The sequence below is a fragment of the Zalophus californianus genome, chromosome 7, assembly GCF_009762305.2.
Source record: "Zalophus californianus isolate mZalCal1 chromosome 7, mZalCal1.pri.v2, whole genome shotgun sequence".
NCBI classification, from domain to species: Eukaryota; Metazoa; Chordata; class Mammalia; order Carnivora; family Otariidae; genus Zalophus; species Zalophus californianus.
In genome coordinates, this window is record NC_045601.1 from 112,782,948 (window position 1) to 112,808,021 (window position 25,074).

At 37.9% G+C, this 25,074-nt stretch overlaps 2 protein-coding genes across 6 annotated transcripts in view; one reads left to right on the forward strand and one right to left on the reverse strand.

Moving 5' to 3' along the window:
- ZFAND3 (zinc finger AN1-type containing 3) overlaps window positions 1-25,074 on the reverse strand; it is a 331,317-nt gene that overhangs the window by 264,266 nt on the left and 41,977 nt on the right. The window lies entirely within an intron of this gene.
- On the forward strand, window positions 11,411-11,806 carry LOC113926501 (60S ribosomal protein L35a). The gene has a single exon (XM_027601472.1). The coding sequence runs from the start codon at window positions 11,440-11,442 to the stop codon at window positions 11,770-11,772; it is 333 nt and encodes a 110-aa protein (XP_027457273.1). The 5' UTR covers window positions 11,411-11,439; the 3' UTR covers window positions 11,773-11,806.

A 25,074-nucleotide genomic window follows, 5' to 3' on the forward strand; every position in this document is an offset into this window, starting at 1 on the left:
TTCCATCCCTGGGCAAAGGGAAAGGCTATTTCATGCTTCTGGTTTGATCACTGCATACCACCCCCCATCCCCTCCCACCTCACCAATAAACAGAAACTGAAGAGCCTAAGCTTAAGTGCTTACTGGCCACTCCATACTGTAAGAGAGGAAACAAGAAACCACTGCTAGTCTCAACAACTTTAAACATGTTTACTTAATTCAGCATTATTAAACCCAAGGCCATTGTTGGTCCTTTCTATTTCAGAAGCAGCTGGATCACTTTAATGACAGACACAAAGAGTAAAATTTTTGTTAACATTGGCCCTAAAGTAAAATTTCCTCCACCAGCCCCATATCCAGGGACCTAACCACAACAACTGCCGGGTCACTGAAAAGCGCCCTATCTCTACATTGACCATGCTTTAGAGAAACTGGAAAATTCAACACTGGGGACATTCTGCTGCACCAGTGAAATTAAACTGGCTATTAGGTAGTAAAAATAACAAAACTGTCCTGATGCTGACCACCTGCTAAGCCCTGGTACCCCAGTGGTCTGTAGTCCTCAAGTGATTATATGGGGGTCTTTTTGAACTTCTTGTACTTTTTAACCATATACTATCACCCAGAGGAATTTTTTTTTTTTTAAGTACATCTGCTGAAATTCTAAATACAGTCTTCAACTCCACTCCTGCCTCAACCCCCATCCCTGCAGTCCTTGCTTTCTCAACACCAAATTTTTCTATTCACACCCTAAGCAGCCAAGAACAAAAATCTCTATAAAGGTTCCAAAGACTTAAAATTCTTGTTTTTACCACTTAGTGGTCTATTGCTATGTTCAAAAACCCTGTATAGCAGGTACCTTTTAGCTAAGGAGATCTGAAAACAACAAAGCCCCAGCAGCCCAGCTGTTTTCTAATTATTGAAAGGAGAACCTGTGGAGGGATTAAAGATTTAGCCTTGCCCCAGAGCTAACAGACTCCCTCTACCAACAGTCCCAGCTCTCGCTGGCCTAAGCAGAAAGGTAGAACAGGCAATCAAATCTAGATCTCTGGCATGACTTTACAGGACATTAATAATGACCCTGACAGTCTGGCCAACCACCCATCAGCTCTTTAATATAAAGGCCATTATAATCTCAGCCCTCCCTTACAGACTCCTCTATGATGCACTAACATACAACAGTGGGGTATCTAATAATGAACTTTTCAAAATACAGATGATTGAACAGTAATTTATGATCTAGAACTATATAGCTTTAAAAAAAAAAACCTTCCATTATTAAATATATACTTCATGGAAGATGTTTATAAAGAACAAAACATACTGAAAACCTAAACTCTGAATCAGTGATTTTAGGCAATATTTTCTCAAAACTTGTAATAGACTTAATTCCTTTTAAAATTTTTAGTTCAGAGAAGTTATCTCATCCTGGAGAATTTTTCCAGCTTGATCTTCAATTCCAAGTAGCTCATTCAGTCAACTCCGGAACATCTCTAGTGAAAAGATTCTCACTGAACTCCCTTAGCAAGTTATTCCATTGTCTGACTGACCTCACTGTCAGGTAAAATTTTAGCAGGAGATTAGAACATTTTTCTTTTTCAGTTCCACAGCAAAGTAGTTTTCAGATCAAAAAGAATTGCTGCAGCATCCCTGCTGACACAATAGGATAAAGCAAAGAAGAAAAGCACTGGTTAATACCATTCAGCTACTGTAGAGTTTATTTCTGAAGCTGTGAATATAGTTTTGAAATATGAAGCTTAAAGTAACATGGACAGCCAGAGTGTGTGGTTTTGTTGCTACATTTTTTAAATTAAATCCTTTAATGGCTATTTCATCCATTCACCTTTCTTTTAATACCAAGAAAGAGGAAAAGAAAAACATTTCATGTTAGTAAATGCTTTATTGACCTAACTCTTATCTGAACAAAAATGACCCATATCTTCACAACTTCTAAAAGCTCGTGGATTTTTTTAAGTCCAATATACAAAACATCACATGCAAAGATCTTGCTTTTAATCCTTAAAATACAGCCAGGCAGCTAGCACTAATGGTCTGTCCCCATGCACAGGCTACTACACAACCCCCTCAAAAAGTTCTAAGCCAACAACTTTCAGCTATCCTAAAAATACAATATTTAGTTCAAAATAACTAAATATCAAAGATATCTGGTTATATGTGCTCTTTAGTTTTCATACCCAAACTCACATTCTTAAAGGATCTATATATCTATATAAATAATGTGTTCTACCAATAATGAATTTACTATCATCCATATTAAGATAAAAAGCACGTTCATTCATCCACTTCATTTAGTTATTTGAATACTCTTAAAATATTCACTAAAAACAGGCAAAACAAAGCTTCACTTAAGTACACACTTAAGTACCCATGATTATGCAATTAATTCATTTAGTTGGGTTCTGGTACATGGATATACCTACATATTTGTTAGTTACACACACACACACACAAAACTCCTTTTAATAGCCACAAGAAATCATCACCCCTAGTATGCAAATCCATGAGGGTATCAAAGATAATAAAGGTGGTTGCATTCAATCCTCCCACTTTCTGAGATCAATCTCACCACCTGCACCTCCCCCAAAAAAACCTCTTCTGCATTTGGAATGAAAATTAGCCTGTTTCTGCTCCACCAAAAATCTATGAAACATCCTACCACACACAAAGATAATTTTGGGCAAACTGGCCCCAACCTGTTCTCTCTCTGCCATCCTATCACTCCCCCTTGTAATTCCACCCAGGTGTACTTTGTTAGGAACACAAAGGTCACAAGGGTTTGAATGAAGAAAAGTTCTTCAGGATGGTAGGTAGTCAACCACACATGGGCTGGGCATGATGGGATTCCCCCCGAAGTTCCTAACTCCCAACTGTGACCAACAAGGATGCCTGCTCCAGGCTCAACAATGCCAAATCAATCCAATCAAACCCTGTCTGTAGGTTTAGTTCAAAGAGCTGAGAAAGGGTTATCTGGAGCAGTTAGTGCTCCTGAAGCAAAAAGTGAGACACTTTGCTAGCTATTTAAGAACCTCATCAGGAAAACTGGAGATTGAGTACTACCTATGCAGTGAATGAAGCACATTTCCCTCTATACCGCTCACTCCATCTCTGTGATTATCAAGGGTCTCTTCGTCGCCACTCTGAGAAATCTAACCAATCAGATCAGTACAAATCCTTTTCAGAAAGTAAACTAATTCCCAACCTAACAGCCTGAAGTTGCTTCCTTTCTTTTATTTCTCCAGTTTCAAAGAAAATCTACACACAACCAAGAAGCAAGGAAATAATGTTCATGGTAATCTGAGATTCATATTAAATTATCTACAGAATAACAAAGAACACTACACTGAAAAATTTTCCCCTCACAAACATAAGGAATATGCCAAAGAAGAAATACTTCCAAATGAGAAGTGGTATGATTTGCCCATCCTCAAGATAAACAATGAAATCACTTTATTCCCACTGAAGAAATGATGACACATTACCAAGAACGTCTTAAGGGCACCTGGCTGGCTCAGTGAGAAGTGCATGGACTCTTGAATTCAGGGGTCGTGAGTTTAAGCCCCACGTTGGGTGTAGAGATTACTAAAAATAAATTTAAAAATAAACTTTTTTTAAAATGACTTTAAAATATATCATTGAACACTTATACAAAATTCTCCAGTCCTCTTTTACGTGCATACATAAAGTGCTTGCCTAAATATACAAACATTAAAACCCAGGATCCATGTGTCACTCAAGGAAATGATTGCTGCAGGCACAGAATTAATTGATACATTTCTAGGGTTTACCACAATGGAGTAGGAATATTTCAAAGCAAAGACTTAATATAATATGCATAAAAATAACTAAACATCTAAAATAACTAATTTCAATAATCCAATTTATATGTAGGTATATTTTAATCTCAGAAACAAGAAAAAAAGAGGATGCATGATCCCATTCCAAGCCAAAACGGACACACAGCTCTACACAATAATCTCCTCACATCATTATGTGCAGAAGAGGCTCACTGCTCTTTCTACTACACCCCAAAATGCCCTCTGCCTCTGCATTAAACAACATTAAGACACACCATAACTGACTGCTGTTCTTTACAGACCTTTAGGGGCTGATATGACTGACCAGAATTAAAATTGACTATTTCATACCTCCTCAAAAGAATCACACATCATTTCAACTACATGAACAAATGTAAGAACTGCCGCACAGAGAATATTTTCCAAAGATATAGCTTTTAATATACAAGAGGGACAGGATCCTTCCCTGTATTTTCTTCTATACATTATTCCAGCACAGTCAAGAAGTACCTATTTTATTTTTTTTTATTTTTTTTTAAAGATTTATTTATTTATTCATTACAGACAGAGAGAGAGAAAGAGAGAGAGAAGCAGGCTCCCAAGGAGCAGGAGCCCGATGCGGGACTCGATCCCAGGACCCTGGGATCATGACCTGAGCCGAAGGCAGACGCTTAACCATCTGAGCCACCCAGGCGCCAAGAAGTACCTATTTTAAACCCTTCCTTGACTTGTTTTGCTATAATGCTGACAGAGATGCTTTCTCTTACCAATAACACAAACACAAAGTTCGTGACTATTCAGGAGCTACTAGTAACCTCTACTTAGCTTATACCAAGAAATAATAAAGAATGGTATATCTACGAAGTTAAAGGTAGAAACAAAGCATCCGCAGGATTCTAAAACTAGTTATCTACTCGGGATAACTAGTAACCTGAAATGATTTCATTTCTGCTGCGCATTCCCCACCGGTATATTAACACGATCAAAAAAATCAGTATCCTTTATCTCCTTCCTCACCTTTTCCTATTAGTTTACATGCGCAAAATGAGCAATTTCCCAAATTTTCTAGTAGTAAAAAAACTTCCTTTCAAATGATACCTTACAGAACAACATGAATATAATATGAAAATAAGTGTTCTACAGTAAATATATTTTCAAAGTTCAAATGTAAAGCCTTCAGATATTATAAAGTCAATTACCAAAAATACAAGGTCTATTTGATTAACAGATACTGAATCAAGGGTTATGAATAAGTATCATATATGCAACGTAAATATTATACAAACAGGAACTGACACATAGATGGAAATCAAGAAATCTTGATTCACACAATATACTTGTTAACAGTAACGGACCGATTTTTATTTTAAACAGGTTACCTCAGAGCCCTGGGATGCTCTTTAAACAGATGGCAAAAAGAAAAAAATTTTGAGATTTGCACAAAAATGACTTACTGTAATAGCAACAACACATTAGTAGTTGCTAATATATTAAAACTGAGTTTACTTTTAAAATAAAATTCTTTTAAAAGATTTTATTTTTTAAGTAATCTCTGCACCCAAAGTGGGGTTCAAACTCACAACCCTGAGATCGAGTCACAAGCTCCTCCAACTGAGCTAGACAGACGCCCCTAAAATAAATTTTTTTAAGATTTTTTTATTTATTTATTTGAGAGAGAGAGAGAGAGCATGGGGGTGGGGTAGGGGCAGAGGAAGAAGAAGAAGCAGGCTCCCCACTGAGCAGGGAGCCCCATGCGGGGCTTGATCCCAAGACCTGGGATCATGACCTGAGCCAAAGGCAGACGTTTAACCAACTGAGCCACCCAGGCACCCCCAAAATAAAATTCTTAATGTTTATGAAAGCCTTAAAAGCACCTCCACAGAACACTGAGCACTATTTAAAAAAAAAAAAAAAAACTGAGCACTATTTCAAATCACTATTCTAAGCCAGCTCTTACTACACTGTAACATTTTAAGTCTAACCCACCTCCCAGGAACATCTCCAATTAGGCTGGGGTGAGGGGAGGGGTGTCTATTCTTTCTAAAGTTAAAAAGAGAATAATGGTTACTTGAACCTGAAATCCAACTATGTCCGGTAAATCACTATAAACTGTTGTCCCTCATATTCAAAGATGAAACGGATGTCTGTGCCTCCAGTGAATCTACAGAGTCCACAAGATTAGCCATCTCACCTAAAGATGCACCCAGCAAGTTTGAGGGGCTGGTAAACCCTACAGGTATCATCTCTGCCCCAATCACATAAGTCAGGTGCAACAAAGTACAGCCAGCTGGCCAAGTCCAGGCTACCCTACCTGATTTTTAATGATCAAAATCTAAGAATGATGTTATGGATTGAACTCTGCCCCCCCGCCCCCAAATATTTTGAAGTCCTAACTCCCAATATCTCAGAATGTGACCTAATTTGGATACAGGGTCTTTACAGAGGTAATCAAGTTAAAATGAGGCAGTGACAGGGGGCACTAAAACAGTATGACTGGGAAATCTGTACACAAAGACAGATATGTACCCAGAATAGACAATGAAGAGACAGAAAGATGGCCACCTACAAGCCAATAAGAAAGGCTGGAAAAGATCCTTCCCTTACTAAGAAGCAACCGACCCTGATGGTACCTTGATTTTTCTGACTTCTAGCCTACAGAACCCTGAGGCAATAAATTTGTTATTTAAGCCACTCAAGTTGTGGTACTTTCTTACAGCAGCCCTAGCAGATCAATACAAGTGGTTTTTACATTTTCAATTGATTGGGAAAAAAAATTTAAAAATATCATTTTGTAACGTTAAAATTATATGAATTCACATTTCGGTGTTGGTAAGTATTATGTAATAATAATTATTCATCTTTGTATTGTCTATGACTGCTTTTGTGCTGCAATGGCAGAACTGAGAAGCCGCAACACAAGTCCCTAAAATATTTCTTGTCTGGCTCTTTACAGAGAAGTTTCCTAATCTGAGAATAACTATTTGTCACAAAGCATCACACCACACAGTGAAGATGGACCCCAAGAAGGTCAATCTCTTACCATTTTCTGTTACCACTTTCTTTCAGCTGCTCTTCAGTATCCTGCTTTTCTTCTGAAAATTAGCTATGTCATATCTACTTTCCAAGATTACTGTGTGTACGTCAAGTGAGTGCTAAATATAAATGCCTCATTAAGCAACAAAATATAATAAACATAAAAAAATTATAAAATTCCACCCACACAGAACATAAACAAGTTGTAACAAACAATTTTAAGGTCAAAATCTTATACAATGGGACGCCTGGGTGGCTCAGTCAGTTAAGCGTCTGCCTTTGGCTCAGGTCATGATCCCAGAGTCCTGGGATCGAGTCCCGCATCAGGCTCCTTGTTCAGCGGGGAGCCTGCTTCTCCCTCTGCCTGCTGCTCTGCCTGCTTGTGCGCTCTCTCCCTCTCTCTCTCTCTCTGGCAAATAAATATATAAATAAATCTTTAAAAAAAAAAACTTACATACTCCTGGACCATGAACTTGATAAGCCCACCGATGTTAGAACTTATGTGACTGATAAAACTAGGTAAAATACCTCATACAACTGTCAATGACAGATCCAAGAATTATAACCACATAAATGATTCCACTAAAATTCAATAAGCCTAAGCAAGCAAGCAAACAAGTGTTACGTATGAATTAAGGCTGTGTTTACCTTTTATTATCAAACTACCAAATTGTCAATCAAATACTAAGGGGGGGTTAGCACATGGCAAGAATGATAAATTGTGTTTGCAATAACTCTTTGATCTCAATTTCTTAGAAGCTGAAACCTCCTAGTATTTGTTCACTAAAAAAACAATTAGGTACCACTGCTTTGGTCAGTTGTCTGGCTATATCTACTACAGTTGCACAAAAGGGTCATACCCCATGACCCAGTAATTCAATTACTCATACATACCCAATATAAGTGCATACATATGTACACCAAAAGTCTTGTAGAAGAATGTTCAAGCACCACTTTTTTATAATAGGCCCAAAATGGAAATCTAAATACCCATTTACAGTAGAAGGGATAAATGAATTATAGTAAATTCACACAATGAAATGTTTTTCCACAACCAAATGAAAAAACTACTCCTACACACAATACGGAATAATCTCACAAACATAGACACCACACAAAAAGCAAAATACATGAATAATATCAGTTATACAAGGTTCAATAACAGGCATTAGAAGATAGGAGACTACTTTAGAGAAGCAGTTGGGAGTAGTGACTGGGTAAGGATATGAAAGGGGCTTCTGAAATGCTGGTAATGTTCTATTTCTCTCTGTAAGTCAGTTCAATTTGTAATAGCATCCTGAGCTATAGAGTTACAATTGGTGCACTTTGTGTGTGTATGTGCAGGTATATCATGTATCATACTCCAGTAAAATGGTTAAACAAAATATTAAGTTCCACTTCCAGGAGGTGCTTCCTAAGATTACTGGAAATGGAACATAATGTGCTCTTATTGGACCAACTGTCCCAAAGATTAACTGTAAACTTGACAAAATTAAAAAGTAACTACCTGAAGACAATGGAAAGCAATCAAAGCAGAAAAGACACTATAGGGGAGTTAATGGAAAAAAGAAGGGCACTGAGGAAATTTTTTTTTAATTTTTATTATTTTTTTTAATGGCTTTTTGCCTGAAGGTAGGCCCCGTTAAGCACTGTTAGGTAATAGAATTTGAACAGAAGCCACACTCTTACTGGCATTTAAGAACCAGAGGACAGAATTCTGAGTGACTCCACCAAGTGGGAATTGAGGGATAAAATCAAGGAAAAAAGACATCCACAAAGGGATAGGTCCAAAGTCTACATGTAAACTTGGCCCTAAATCTCTAGCTGATCCCTGAAAGAGGCATGTGTGAAATAGACTACATGCATCCCAGATAAGACTAAAAACTGAATATAGATTTAAGCTGGTGACCACAGGGAAAAATGATTTGGAGCTTGAGCCTATCCTACTAAAACAAAGTCAATATTCTTTGGAGGTACACCACAGATCCAAAATCTTTATAATAAATTGTTCATAATGTCCAAGATGCAATTCTGAATTACTAAATATTAAAAAAAAAAAAAACAGGAAAATGTGGCCCCAGAAAAGACAACCAAAAGAAACCAATACCAAGACAATCTGGATGTTGTTATTAGTAGAGGAGGATTTTTAACCTTCACCAAGGTTTCTCTAATGTTAACATCTTACATAACCCCCCCAGAGCTGTAAAAACCAGAAAGTTAATGATAAAATACTATTATTTTACAAACCTTATGTAAATTCTGTCAATCAAGGCACTAATATCCTTTTTCTGGCCCAAATTTCTTTAAAAAAAAAAAAGATTATGTATTTATTTATTTGACAGAGAGAAGGAGAGCACAAGCAGGGGGAATGGCAGGCAGAGGGAGCCGGATGTGGGACTCGATTCCAGGACCCCGGATCACGACCTGAGCTGAAGGCAGTCGCTTAACCAACTGAGCCACCCAGGCGCCCCTCTGGCCCAACTTTCAATCCAAGATCCCACAATGCATTTAGCTGTCATGTATTGTTAGTCTCCTCCAACCTGAATATAATTCCTCAGTATTTACAGATAAGAATTTTAAAAGCTGCTACTTATAACCATGCTCAAGGATTGAGGAAAATATGCTCATAAATAGGAAATATCAGTAGGGAAATAGAAACTACAAAAAGAACCAAATGGAAATTCTAGATTGAGAAATACAATACCCAAAACAAAAACATCTACTGAATGCAGACTAACAATGGCAAAAGTGTTGTTACTAAATGATCTATCACAGTTGCTAACTCAGGAAACAAACAGGTGAGCCCTGGCGAGCTGCCTCAGCCAACTGCTCCATCCCAGGGAATCCCGAGGGGGCTGAAGGAATCAAAAGCTCCTGGCTCCGTTTGCCAACAATGCTGTGGAACAAACCCAAATAAACTCAACCCGAGAAGTTTATAACTCAAGAGAAGACAGTTTGGAAAAGAGAAAGGGAGAAATTTATTTTGGGTGCTGGCAGCTGGGGGAGGTGGCAGGCTCAAGCCCTAACAACCAACCTCTGTGCCCACAAAATGGACACCTAGAGGTTTACAGGAGAGGTTCCAAGGGGTTCGTGCAAGAGAGCAGGCAGAGGGTACGTGACCATGGGTGGGGTCAGTGTGTGCATCATGGGTAAGGAAGGGGATGCACAGGATGTGGTCTTCTGGGCATTCTACTGCTATCAGGGCTTTTCTGGTCTGGCAGCTGGGACCTTCTCAGTCACTGCAAAGTATCTTCACCAATGCCTCAAAAAAGAGTAAGAAATAAGCACAATGGGTTTTACTTAGAGCATGAATTAACAGTCTTGTCTATCTTGTCTATTTCTGGTTTTAATTTTTGGGGTCTATAGCTGAGCAAGAGGGCTAGCTAACAGAGTCAGTGCACCTGAAGACCAATGGCAATTATCTAATCCAAACAAGAGAGGAAAAAACAACAATGAGAAAACTGAACAGTCATACGTGATATGTAGTAAAAATCAAAGATCTAAATGTATGCATAAGTATAACTGGAATCCCATAATTAGAAATGAGAGAGAATGGAACAGAAAAAAATTTCAAAGAAATAATGGCTGAAATTTCCCAAATGTAGTATAAGATGGAAATGTGCAGATGCTGGGAGCTCAGTGAACCACAAGCAGGACAAACAGAAAATACCTGCGTACATCATAATCAAACTGCCAACAACCAAAAACAAAAAGAAAATTATTAAAACAACCAGATAAAAAATGACAAATCACATGTAAGAAAACAGTAATATGAATTACTGGTGACTTCTCATAAAAAATAATGGAGGTCAAAAGACAGAAGGGGCATTTTTTAAGTGCTAAAAGAAAAAAACTCTTGACAACCCAGAATTCTATATTCAGCAAAAATATCCTTCAAGAATGAAGACAAAATAAAAATATTTTCAGCAAAACAAAAGCTAAGAGAATTCATCACCAGCAAACCTACAATATAAGAAATACTAAAGGAGGGACAGCACCTGGGTGGCTTAGTCGGTTGAGTATCTGACTCTTGATTTGTTCAGGTCAGGGTCTCAGGGCACTGAACAGAATCTGCTTGGGATTCCCTTTCCCTGTCCCTCTGCCCCTCCCTCCCTCCCTCCACGTACTAATATTCTCTCTCAAATAAATAAATCTTTAAAAAAAAGAAAAAGAAATACTAAAGGAAGTTTACTTATTAGCAGAAGGCAAATGATACAAGATGGAAATTCTGATCTTCAAAACAAAAAAAGAAAACTGAAAAAGAGAAAATGTTAAGTATGTGGTAAAATATAAAATTTTGTATTTTATTTATATATTATAAATATTTATATTTATATATAATATGTATTATATACTTATTTATATATTTTATTTATATTATATTTCCCACATATTCTCTTAATTTCTTAAAACATGCATGACTTTTAAAAAATTGAATAGCACACTCCTAATAACCAACAGGTCAAAAAAGAACTCACACAAAAAAAAAATACTTTGAGATGAATGAAAATGAAAACCTATCAAAAGTTCTGAGATACAGAGCTCTTGTTGCTGAACTCTGGTTGCAAATAAGTGTAGCCTGCTGGGAACAGGACTCCTAAAATGCCAAATAATGTCTGGAAGGCTGTGGTCCAAGGCCATTTTTGCTGGCTATAAGCGGGGTCTCCGGAACCAGAGGGAGCACACAGCTCTTCTTAAAATCGAAGGTGTTTATGCTCGAGATGAAACGGAATTCTATCTAGGCAAGAGATGTGCTTACGTATACAAAGCAAAGAACAACACAGTGACTCCTGGTGGCAAACCAAACAAAACCAGAGTAATCTGGGGAAAAGTAACTCGTGCTCATGGAAACAGTGGCATGGTTCGTGCCAAATTCCGAAGCAACCTTCCTGCTAAAGCCATTGGCCACAGAATCCGTGTGATGCTGTACCCCTCAAGGATTTAAATTTAATGAAAAGTAAATAAAGGTGTAGATTTGTAAAAAAAAAAAAAAAAAAAAGAAGAAAGAAAGAAAGTTCTGAGATACAGCCAGATCAATTCTTAGAGAAAAAAGTTAACTGTAAATGACTATATTAAAAAGGGAAAAAGATCAAAAAGAAAAAAAAAGGAACCATCTCAAATCCATATAACCTAATCTTTCACCTTAAGACACAAAAAAGAACAGCAAATGAAACTAAACCCAAAGCAAACAGAAGGAAGGAAATATAATGATTAGAGCAAAACCAATGCAGCAGAGAAAAGAAAATAGAGAAAAATCAACAAAATCAAAAAGTGGTTCCTTGAAAAGACTTTTTTTTAAATGTCAAACCTTTAGCTAAATGACCAAGTAGAGAGAATAATCAAATTACTAAAACAGGAATGAAAGGACATCACTACCCACCTTACAGAAATAAAATGGATTATAAAGGAATACTAATTTTTTATTTATGCCAACAAGTTGGGTAATCTAGATGAAATGGACCAATTCCTAGGAAGACACTACCCAAACTAGCACAAGAAAAAAAAAATCTAAAATAGATCTACAAGTAAAAAGATCAAATTCTTTCCCAGAGAAAAGCCAGGCCCAAATGGCTTCACTTGTGAATTCTACCAAACATTTTAAAAATATTACCAATTTTTCAGAAACTTTTCCCCCCAAAAAACAGAAGAGAAGGGAACATATCCCAATTCATGCTATGAGGACAGTATTACCCTGAGCCCAAAACTAAGTGAAGACATCAAAATGAAAGAAAGCTACAGCTTATCCCTAGGACTACTAATACAAAGATCTTCAATAAAATACTCGCAAACCAAATCCACCAAAAAACCATTATACACTATGACAGTGGGATTTATCCCAGGACAGCAATATTTAACACCTAAAAATCAATTCATGTAAATACACCATATTAATAGACTAAAGGACAAAAACCATACAATCTCAATAGACAAGGGAAAAGTTTCTAACAAAATCCAACACTCTTTCATGATAAAAACTCAACAAAGTAAATGTAGAAGGGAACTTCCTCACTCTGATAAGGGGCATCTATGAAAAACCCACAGCTAACATCACATTTAGTGTTAAAGTACTAAATACTTTCTCCCTCAGGTCAGGAACTGTGGAAGGACAAATGATGATTATGCAAAAATAGCCAATCGTAATCCCCAGAACCTGTGAACATGTTACTTTACATAGCAAAAGGAAATTTGCAGATATGATTAAGGATCTTGAGATGAGCAGATTATCTGGGTAGGCCCAATATAATCATCCCAGTGCCATTTGTTGAAAAGACTATTCAGGGGCGCCTGGGTGGCTCAGTCGTTAAGCGCCTGCCTTCGGCTCAGGTCGTGATCCAGGGTCCTGGGATCGAGCCCCGCATCGAGCTCCCTGCTCAGCGGGAGGCCTGCTTCTCCCTCTCCCACTCCCCCTACTTGTGTTCCTGCTCTCGCTCTCTCTCTCTCTCTCTGTCAAATAAATAAATAAAATCTTTAAAAAAAAAAAAAAAAAAGACTATTCATTCCCCCATTGAATTGTCCTGGCACTTTAGTCAAAGACTAATTGAACATAAATGAGCGAGTTTAGTTTTGGACTCTGAATTCCACTGATCATATATGTAACTGCTACGACCATACTGTCTTAATCATTGTAGCTTTATAGTATGTTTTGAAATCAGGAGGTGTGAGTCATCCAGTTTCTTTACTATCATTTTTTTTCAAGACTGTTTTGGCTGTCTGGGTCCCTTGAATCTCTAAATGAGTTTTAGGACCTGCTTGTCAATTTCTTCAAAAAGCCAGTCAAATTTTGATAAGATAAATCAGTTTGGAGAGTTCTACTTTCTTAGCAATACCGTCCTCCATTTAGTTCTTTAATTTTTCTCCGTGATGTTGTATAGTTTCACTGTACAAGTCTTAGCACTTTTGTTAAATTTAAACCCAAACGTTTTATTGATCTTGATGTAATAAATGGAATTATGTTCATAATTTCATTATCTGTTTATTACTAGTGTGCAGAAAAAATAGTTGACCCTTGAACCAAATGTGTTTGAACTGCATGGGTCCACTAATGTAGATTTTTTTCAATAAATACAGTATAGTACTGTAAATGTATTTTCTCATGATTTTCCTAGCATCTTGTTTATATTATTGTAAGAGTACACTATATAAAGCAGATACAGAATATGTGTTAAATGACTCTTATGTTATCAGTAAGGCTTTCAGTCAACAGTAGGCAATTAGTTAAGTTTCTGGGAAGTCAAAAGTCACGTGTGGATTTCTGACTGCATGGGGTTGGGCACTCCTACCTCCACACTGTCTGAGGGTCAATTGTACATTTATTTTTTTAAGTATATTTTTGTAAGATCTTATTTATTTGACAGAGAGAGAGAGCACAAGCAGGGGCAGCAGCAGGCAGAGGGATTCAGCATTCATATTTTCCTGCATGAGAGATTCATATGAATCAGAAACTCGGAAGTGGCCATGTCACTCTGGTTTCTCTGTTAAGTTGCTCAATTAAGGCATTCTCAGGTAGTGGGTTGGAGATACAAATTTAACTAAGGCCTTATGTTATTTTTTAAAAATATATTTAAATATGGTATTTAAATATCATCAGGCTCATTTCACAATAAACAATTAGTCTCTACCACAAACCATACTTTGGTATCCTTGTCAAAGATTGAGTGCTGCTGGTCCCTGGTGTGGTAATTCTTTACGTTTTCTAGCAATGCCATTTGTTTAATTATAGCAAATAGTAAGACACTCAAGACAACGATATTTCATTAGTTGATAAAATAGGACAAGTAACACTAACATGGAATAAATAATTCTAAAATCCACATTAAAAAGAACCTCAAATCCCCCTTCCTCAGAATGGCTGTGACAGAGGAAAGAGCACAACCACTGGTCTGTAGTCTTTCCCTTCATAGGTCTAAAATGCAGGAGATAAACAGCTAACTCAAGGTCTTAGTTAAATTTGTATCTCCAATCCACTACTTGAGAATGCCTTAATTGAGCAACTTAACAGAGAAACCAGAGTGACATGGCCACTTCTGAGTTTCTGATTCATATGAATCTCTCATGCAGGAAAATATGAATGCTGTCTCAACACCACACCTTTCCATCTGTGATACAGCCACAGCCAGCAAGTTCCACAATGAGGTTGGACTTGATTCTTCACTGTACAACATGCACTTCACTTCAAAGAAGCACACAGTGAAATCCAACTCCCTTGAAATAATCTACTAACAGAACTACAAAAAAAAAAAAAAGATTTTTCTTTAAAGTAGCTTTGCCAATCAGCTACCTATAGGCCAGTCATTTCTATGCATCCTCTTTCGTTTTTGTGTTCCCTAAAGGTGAATATTCGACTCTGAGTCATCATTTATCCAAGACAAAACATTAAACAATTAAGATAAAATAAGCCTTCTCCCTAAATGCAGTTGTCTTCAGTGTGAGCATCCCAAGGTTCCTATACAGGAACCCATATATTTCATAACACAGTGCCCTTTATACACAAGCTCCTAAAAGGCCTGGTGAATTTTTTATCTGACCTTACTACTGTTGAAAGTCAGTGACCACAGAGCTATCTCTCACTGACATTTACAGCGACTGAAGTAAAAATAAGGACCTCTTTTCTTCAAGTGACATAGAAAACTCAAAGTTCACTGGATAATACAGTACACCAAGAAGAGTGCACCAGTATCTCGGATAAATAGCTTTCTCATGACTATTTTATGGATAAGCCAATAGTGTAACTTCAAACTTCTCTTTAATTCCAAGAATTCAAAAATGTTTAGACAGTATCTTTAAAAATAAGAAGTCCTTTTTAAATTTCATTCTCTTCTTATTAATCACCTAAGCAAAAAAGGGAGTTAACAAGGTAATTTAGAATTCCCTCAAGTACGACATCATGTACAATGTTGAGCGAACTACAAACCAAAATTCCTAACTTCACAATATCACCCTTGAGTCTAATTACGAGAAGAAATTTAAAACGTTCAAAGAATGATAAGCTTAACCAATCACCTTCTGACACACAGGTTTTTTTTTTTAAAGCTTGCCTCTAGCTGAATGATTCCAACCAACCATCTCACCATCAGCCTGGGGCTGGCACAGCTGCTGCTATCTCAAGGATAAAGTTAGGAGCTGCCACCTTAAAACAGACAGAAGTTGCCAGAAGAGATAGGACACTGAGGCACACAGACCAGAAATTAAGTAAATCAGCCAGAGACTCAGGAACACTGAAAGGTGAAAGCCCCATTCCCAGTTTCATAATCTGAGTAAAGAAACTTTTGCACCCACTATTATACCCGCAAACCTGTCTATGGACCACATTCCCTGTGACCCAGTCCTATTCTCTGCTCCCAATGGCAACACCCTTTCCTCCTGCTTCCTCAGCACTATGAACCTCTAAGAAATTGTCCTTTGTGTCCCTAGTCTGCAGCTGAACTCTTTCCCCACTCCAACTGCTCAAACCACAACCCCAACCCATAGTTAAATTTCACATAAAATCCATTCAAAGATACAGCATTACAAATCTTACAGTGCATGTGAAATAGGCAGTTTCTAAATTTTCAGCAAAAAGGGAAATTCCATAGTTAAGGCGAAGAGAATGCTTAATTGCAATTACAGGTATTGTTGCATCTGAGTTTAAAAAGCATAATTGCAGGGGCGCCTGGGTGGCTGAGTCATTAAGCAACTGCGTTCACCTCAGGTCATGATCCCAGGGTCCTGGGATCGAGCCCCGCAATGGGCTCCCTGCTCCACGGAAAGCCTGCTTCTCCCTCTCCCACTCCCCCTGCTTGTGTTCCCTCTCTCGCTGTGTCTCTCTCTGTCAAATAAATAAATAAAATCTTTAAAAAAAAAAAAGTATAATTGCAGGCCGCCAGTCAGTTAAGTGTCTGACTCTCAGTTTCTGCTTAGGTCATGATCTCAGGGTTGTGAGACTGGGCCCCGCATTGGGCTCCACGACCTACGATTCTCTTCCCCCCCGCCACCTAAAAATAATAATAGTAAAAATAATTTAAAAACAAATAAAAAGTAAAAAGCATAATTTCAACAGAAAAAAATTATAAATATGTGAAATGTTGACAAGTCTTATTTTATATATATGTGTGTGTGTATGATTTTCTTGAATTGGTCCTCATATAAAAAAGGCTGTTCAACCCTCGTGCGCTGTTGGTAGAAATGTAAATTGGTGCAGCCACTATGGAAAACAGTATGGAGGTTCCTCAGAACATTAAAAATAAAACTACCAGGGCACCTGGGTGGCTCAGCTGTTAAGCGTCTGCCTTAGGCTCAGGTCATGATCCCAGGGTCCTGCGATCAAGCCCCTCTTTGGGCTCCTTGCTCAGCTGGGAGCCTGCTTCTCCCTCTCCCTCTGCTGCTCCCCCTGCTTATGCACGCACGCTCTCTGTCAAATAAATAAATAAAATTAAAAAAAAAAACCTACCATATGATCAGCAACTCCACTTCTGGGTATTTATCTGAAGGTAACAGAAAACCATCTTTTTTTTTTTTTTTTTAAGTTTTTATTTATTTATTTATTTGACAGTGAGAGAGTGTGCACACAAGCAGGGGGAGTGGCAGGCAGAGGGAGAGGGAGAAGCAGGCTCCCTGAGGAGCAGGGAGCCAAATGTGGGGCTCAATCCCATGACCCCTGGGTCCTGGGGTCATGATCTGAGCCAAAGGCGGTCACCCAACCGAGCCACCCAGGCACCCCACCCCCAAATCACTATCTTGAAAAGAAATAAGCACTCCCAAGTTCATTGCAGCATTACTTAAAATGGCCAATACATGGAAATGACCTATCACTGGATGACTGGATACAGAAAATGTGTTATATATACACATTTATTATTATTCAGTCATGATAAAGAGGGAAATCCTGCCATTGGAGACAACACAGATGGACCTTGAAGGCAGTATGCTAAGTGAAATAAGCCACACAGAGAAAGACAAATACTATACTGATCTCACTTAGATGTGGAATCTAAAGAAGAAAAAAAAACCCAATTCATAAATACAGAGAACAAATTGGTGGCTGCCAGAGGTGGCAGGTAGGGAGGATGGGCAAAATGGATGAAGGGGGACAAAAGGTACAAACTTCCAGTTTAAGATCACTAAGTTCTGGGCATGTAATGTACAGCATGGTGACTATAAATAACAACAGTGTATTGTGTAAGTGAAAAGCTGCTAAGAAAGTAGATCTTAAAAGTTGTCATCATAAAAAAAAATTTGTAACTAAGTGTGGTGATAGATGGTAAACTTATTGTGGTAATCATTTCACAACGTAAACATTTATCAAATCATTATGTCACACATCTAAAACGAATACAATGTCATGTGTCAATTATATTTCGATTAAATTTTTTTTAAGATTTTATTTATTTACTCATAAGAGACAAAGAGAGAGAGAGGCAGAGGGAGAAGCAGGCTCCCCGCTGGGCAGGGAGCCCAATGCGGGACTCGATCCCAGGACCCTGGGATCATGACCTGAGCCAAAGGCAGATGCTTAACCATCTGAACCACCCAGGCACCCTCAATTAAATTTTTTTAAAGGGCTGTTCAACAGAGACATGATATACTTGACAATCTACTATATCTCCTCTCCTAATCATTCCTCATCATGTCCCATAAGGAAGAATCTTGCAAAATCTACAATCCTTCCCATGTAGAATTATGGTAACTACTAAACAGTTCTCATATTAAGAAACCATCATTTTGCTTATCTTAGATGCCCAGAAAAGTGTACTATTATGGAAAATGTTGTCTGTTAAGAACATTAAGGGCAAATGTCTATATATGTGAATGCAAAACGAAATCATACAAAATATTTAATTTTTTAATTTAAATTCAAGAGAACTTTTAAGTTGTCCCTAGTCTTAAAATTGATCAAAGTACATTTCATCAACTTCATAAACCTAGTAAGCATTTACCTTTAATCACCTGGGAAAGTATAAGACCCTCTACCTCAGTCCTCAGTAATCTAGAGAATCCCCCGCCCTCAGTGAGTGTACTGTATGTCATCCATCTAATGGAATGTTGGATGAATGCCCAGCCCTAGCTAGGCAGTTGTTATAATCAAAGCTGCGACTGCTTACCCATTTGAAAGTATGTCTGAGAAATAATTTTAGCTAAACTTGATGGAAAAATCTGTGAAAGCTAAAACTTTTCAACAATAACACCAAAATAGAACATCAATACAAAGTTTCAAGTATTAACTTAAAGAATAAAATTAAAATCACATAAAATACTCTTATGCCATTCCCTTGAGAGTATTTAAAAAACAAAATTATTCCAGGGCCAGATCCAGACTCAACAAGAAAGAGTGCCATGGATCAATTTTCCTATTTCCACCAGTGACACTGGTGGGGAGAGAGGGTGTACAAAGCAGAACACATACAACTATTTTCTGTCCCTACTACCATTATTTCAATAAAGCTTTAACAAAATCTAAAACAGTGAAATATTAGAATAAAGCTCTAGTTACCCATACCTAATGCCTATTAAGAAATATTTCTAAATAAATGCTGGAGGCTGAAAAATCACACAGTATAATACCTACGCTCCATGGCCCTTTCACTAAGAGATCTTTAGTTACAGCCAGAAAAGCAGAGACTTCATCTGCACCCTTTATTTATACACAAGATAAAAATCCTAGAACTTCCATAACTTGTGAATGGAAATGCTAATAATAGCTTTAACCCCTATAAATCTTACTTACTTCATCTTTGAAATGTAGAGTCACACCACATCAGAAAATTAACACAAGGATTAAATCAAAAAGTATGTGAAGCTCCTGACACAGTGCTTTTCACTGTACCCTAAATAAATGACACTAATATCCCACTCATGCCTTTTGTCATGATGTCCCCTCTGCCTAGAAAGCCTGCCCTCCTCTCCCCTCTGCCTATCCAAACCACTTCCATTCTTCAGTCTTTTTCAAGTCACTCTTGATGTCTGTCTTATCTGTACCACACTACATCAACTTTAATATTCAACTGTTCACTACCTGTAACATTCACCATGCTATTTAACAAGATGTTGCTCTGAATTTACCTAATATTTCATTGGCATTTAGTACCGATCTCAAGCAAAGGAGAAGCTCAAAACCTTCATTGAGTATCTTCTCACCCTTCCACATCTACTTCAACACCTATCAGTGCTTTACAGATACTAAAACAACATTCAGTAAATAAATGTCGTATGAGTGAACGACCAAATAAAGGCACAGAAATCACAAGCTGTTCTGTATGGAAAAAGACTGGGTCAAAGAGGTAGCTCATGAGGTGGCTCTTGAGAACCCAGAAGAGTAAATGTATGACACATGATATAAAATCTAGTTTACCTTAAAAAAAAAACTAAATTAATATCCTCTGTGCATTAAATACCACTGCAAACAAGTTACAAGCAAGGAAAGGCAAAATGCAATCAATTCCTTACTCAAAATGACACCTCCTCTAACATTAGCCACTTCTACAGAGAATATAAACTTTGACAGATAATCTCAGCTCAAAATTAGGGTTTTTTTCTCTAATTCGTTGTATTTCTAAAGAGTCAGCCAGCAGGGGGAGTTCAAGCTCACTTACACTAAATCACAAAATATCTAAGGCCAACAAACTTTTTAAATTCTGGAATTTCTTTTTTAATTAAACTCCTGAATATTAACCATAAAAAGTCAGTGGAGCCCATATGTAAGTCATATTTTATAATACTATTTCTATATCATATAAATACTCCATAAAACTGTCACTTCTTGAGTTCTTTTGGCAAAAAATTAAACATACATCTTTTTTACAGACAGAAAAAGAAATCAATATTAATCACAATTCAAATGACAGGGGCACCTGGGTGGCTCAGTCGTTAAGCGTCTGCCTTCGGCTCAGGTCATGATCCCGGGGTCCTGGGACGGAGCCCCACATCGGGGCCCTGCTCAGCGGGAAGCCTGCTTCTCCCTCTCCCTCTCCCCCTGCTTGTGTTCCCTCTCTCGCTGTGTGTCTCTCTCTGTCAAATAAACAAATAAAATCTTAAAAAAAAAAAAAATTCAAGTGATAATGGAGAAAAGCTGCTACTTTCTAAACTGTTATCCAAACTGAAGTTACAAGGCCGGTCTTATGAGCCCAGCACCCACTCATCAATTCAGTCTTCATCTATTGTTCATCCCAAAGCCTCATCTGCTGGTCTCCAGGCTGCTCCTATCATGACCCTCCCCAGTAAGCAAACCTCATTTTTAATCTGTGACCATAAGATTTATCAGAAAATAGTTAAGGCCCTGGAAATTATATATATTTCTGAGACACAATTTAAGCAGCAGTATTCTCTACTGATAACTAGAGATAAGCATGGCTACAAATGGTATGGAGGAAAGGGAGTATAACAGGGGGATCAACAATAGGAAATTCTGATTGCAAAACATAGAATAGTCAGATAAAATTACTCTAACCAAAAGTGAGTCATGATTGTCAGTCAGTCTTTAATAAAAGGAACTAATGGAAAGAACTGAAATGTAATGCCCCAATTTTCTCTGTTCTGCTTAAAAAGTACTTCTGCATACAGTACCATATTTGATTCTTACAACAACCCTTCTGAAAAGCAGGTAACATGCCCGTTTTAAAGTTAAGGGAACTGAAATGCAGAGAGGTTGTCTTATTCAAGGTAACATAGCTAACAAGTGATAGGAACAAGATGTTAACTTGGGCTTTCTGGCTCCAAAGTCAAAAAGCTCTTTGCATCACAACAGGTCTTGCTGTGTACTGGAAATGTGGCCCACCTGCTCCCAAAGGCACAGGAATTATTTTATCAATAGGTATAAAAACAATTATACTCCAATAAGTTGGACACCCTATAAGAAGGACATCAAACCAAAAAGCTTCTGCAAAGAAAACCATCAACAAAATGAAAAGGCAATCTATAAATGGAAAAAAATGTTTGCAAATCAAAATTGCAAATGCTAATCAAAACCACAATGAGATATCACCTCACAACTGTTAGAATGACTATCTTCAAAAAGACAAAAGATAGGGCGCCTGGGTAACTCAGTCCTTAAGCGTCTGCCTTCGGCTCAGGTCATGATCCGGGCGTCCTGGGATCAAGTCCCCCGCATCGGGCTCCCTGCTCGGCGCGAGGCCTGCTTCTCCCTCTCCCTCTCCCCCCTGCTTGTGTTCCTGCTCTCGCTCTCTCTCTGTTAAATAAATAAATAAATCTTAAAAAAAAAAAAAGACAAGAGATAAAAAGTTTTGGCCAGGATGTGAAGAAAATGGAACCCTTGTGCACTACTGAAGGGAATGTAAATTGGTGCAGCCACTACTGAAGGGAATGTAAATTGGTGCAGCCACTACTGACAATAGTATGGTGGTTCCTCAAAAAACTAAAAACAGAAGTACCTTATGATCCAGCAATCCCATTTCTGGATATATCCAAATGAAATGAAAACAGGATTATCAAAGAGATACCTGTACTCCTTCACTGAAGTATTATTCACAATAGTCAAAATACGGAAACAACCTAAATGTCCATCAGTGGACAAATGGATAAAGAAGATATGGCATATATGTACAATGGATTATTATTCAGCCTTGAGAAAAGTAAATTAATTCTGTCATTTGCAACAACATGGATAGACCCCGAGGGCATTTTGTTAAGTGAAATAAGCCAGACAAAGGCAAATACTGCATGGCATCACTTATATGTAGAATCTTAAAAACAAAGGGGTGCCTGGGTGGCTCAGTCGTTAACCGTCAGCCTTCAGCTCAGGTCATGATCCCGGGGTCCTGGGGTCGAGCCCCGCATCGGGCTCCCTGCTCGGCGGGGAGCCTGCTTCTCCCTCTCCCACTCCCCCTGCTTGTGTTCCCTCTCTCGCTGTCTCTCTCTCTCTCTGTCAAATAAATAAATAAATAAATAAATAAATAAATAAATAAATAAAAGTGCTACCTGGAGTTTCCTTTCTAAAAAAAAAAAAAAAAAAGAATCTTAAAAACAAAAAAAAATAAAACAAAGATTCATAGAAACAGAGAATGGTTGCCAGGCACTTGGTGGTGGGGGATATGGGGAGAGGTTGGTAAAAAGGTACATCATCTTTACGATTGTAGACCTAGGACTAAAGTCAATGAAATTTGCCCAATGCTGACCCTGGTTGCGTATCTGTTCTTTTTTTAGCTCTTCCAGTCCAAAGAAATGACAGTGCAATCACTGGCAAACTCAAAAATTATACTTGTAGTCAAGCACTGTAAATACAAAAGAGCCGATTATGCATTAATAGCTCTTCAAGGAATAAATACATTGGTCTTCAAAGCACTACACAAAGGACTGTTCTAAAACAACAGCTTAACCTTTTATACTTTTTCTTTACCTGGTTTAACAAAGAGGTTTCATACCCAGCAAATATTAAATATACAACGTTTGAAAAGTTGGACAGCAATACGTAACATTAAAGTTCAACAAATATAAATACATAACAGGATGTGTTCTATAATCAATGCCCCCACCTTTTAGTCATCTAGGTGGGAATGTAGGCTTTTGTTATATATTTGCAAACTAAAATTTTTTAAGAAAAAACTACCCTCCTCTTTCATGAGCTGGAAGGACAGATTTCAAAGTGGTAACACTCCACAATCTGTTCAAATGGAGGTTTGTTTTGTTTCCAGTCTTACTCAAACCTTTGTGCACTTCAAATCTAACTCTTCCCCACATCTTGGCACTCCTATGAGAAGCCCTCAGGATCTACAATTTACCATCCTTCCCCCAGGAAAAGTGCCCCAAGAGGCTCTTCCAGCTTAAAGTTGCCTGTGTCTATCAGTGAAGATGACCCTACAATTCTAGTTGTGCCAGACTAAATTAGGAACTGGTGTTCCAGCCTAAGGCAGCCATGAACTAAATGGACACCTAGAGTCAAACCTGGCCTGACAGGGGTAAATGCACATGGAAGGGTGACAAATCTATCCAAACAGACCCTCCCATATACACTAGGGCACAAAGGTGGCAGGTCACCAGAGTTTAGGCAGTACTCCAAGGGATTCTAAGCTCTCCATGAGGATTACTTCATATCCTCTAGCCTGGAAATTGCTAGGGTCCTGAGTGAATGCACACATAACAAGCAAACAATACCCTGTACTACTGCCTGTGTCTCTTACTAAAGCCCCATGCCTGAAGGTGTATCTCCTCTGCAGGAAGCTAAAAAAAAGTCTATCTAACACAACCAAACTACTTCTCTAGACACACCAACACATTTACTCATCACACACAGGGACCTGGTCACTGGACAGCCGTGCCTTCACACAAACCACACCAACACTACAGTACACTCCTCTGGTAGCAGGAGCAGGTAAAGTGGAGGACAGACCCTTCGCATTACATAAAATTCTCCCTCATCACAGTAACCTATAATAGTCCTGAGCTGTTTGACAACTCATCTCCTTCAAGAAGATTCTCCAACTGATGACATTACTCAGTGACCCCTCAATATATTTAGTTTGTTCTATAAATCACACATCATTTCAATGAACTTTTGAGATTCAGTCCAACCTATAGTGACACAATTCACCTCATGCTAAATATTATTTGAAATTGCTGGGCTATAATTTTGTTTTTTAAAGACCTTTATTCCCACATGGTTTGAATATTTATTTACACTATTTCCACAGTGTTTTCTTTAGATTCACTTGTAAAAAGTATCTGTCTCCCCAATACAAGAACTAGAGTTTTTATCATGACTATTCTTTTACATGTTTCCACAAAACCCAGCAGTATTTTACCCTTAACAAGTCAACAGTTTTAGGGGCGCCTGGGTGGCTCAGATGGTTAAGCACCTGCCTTCGGCTCAGGTCATGATCCCAGGGTCCTGGGGATTAAGCCCCGCATCGGGATCCCTGCTCTGTGGAAGCCTGCTTCTCCCTCTCCTTCTACCGCTCCCCCAGCTTGTGCTCTCTCGCTCTGTCAAATAAATAAAATCTTAAAAAAAAAAGTGAACAAAATATTGTTAATAAACAATATTTATCCTAATCAGATTATTTTGAAGGACATTTAAAAATGGACTATCTTTATTACTCCATTATTCTGGATTTTCTAATACAGTTGTCCAAACATGTAAAAAGGACAGTTATAACCATGGATCGCATTTTAGGTACAGTATTCACCATATTAATTAATATTAAATATATCCTCACAAAACTATTACATATAAACAAATTAAAAATATGTATATTTCATTACTGGCAAAGTACAAAGGCATTACACGGTGAACATAATGCAAGGCTGTCAAAAGAACAAAATCAGA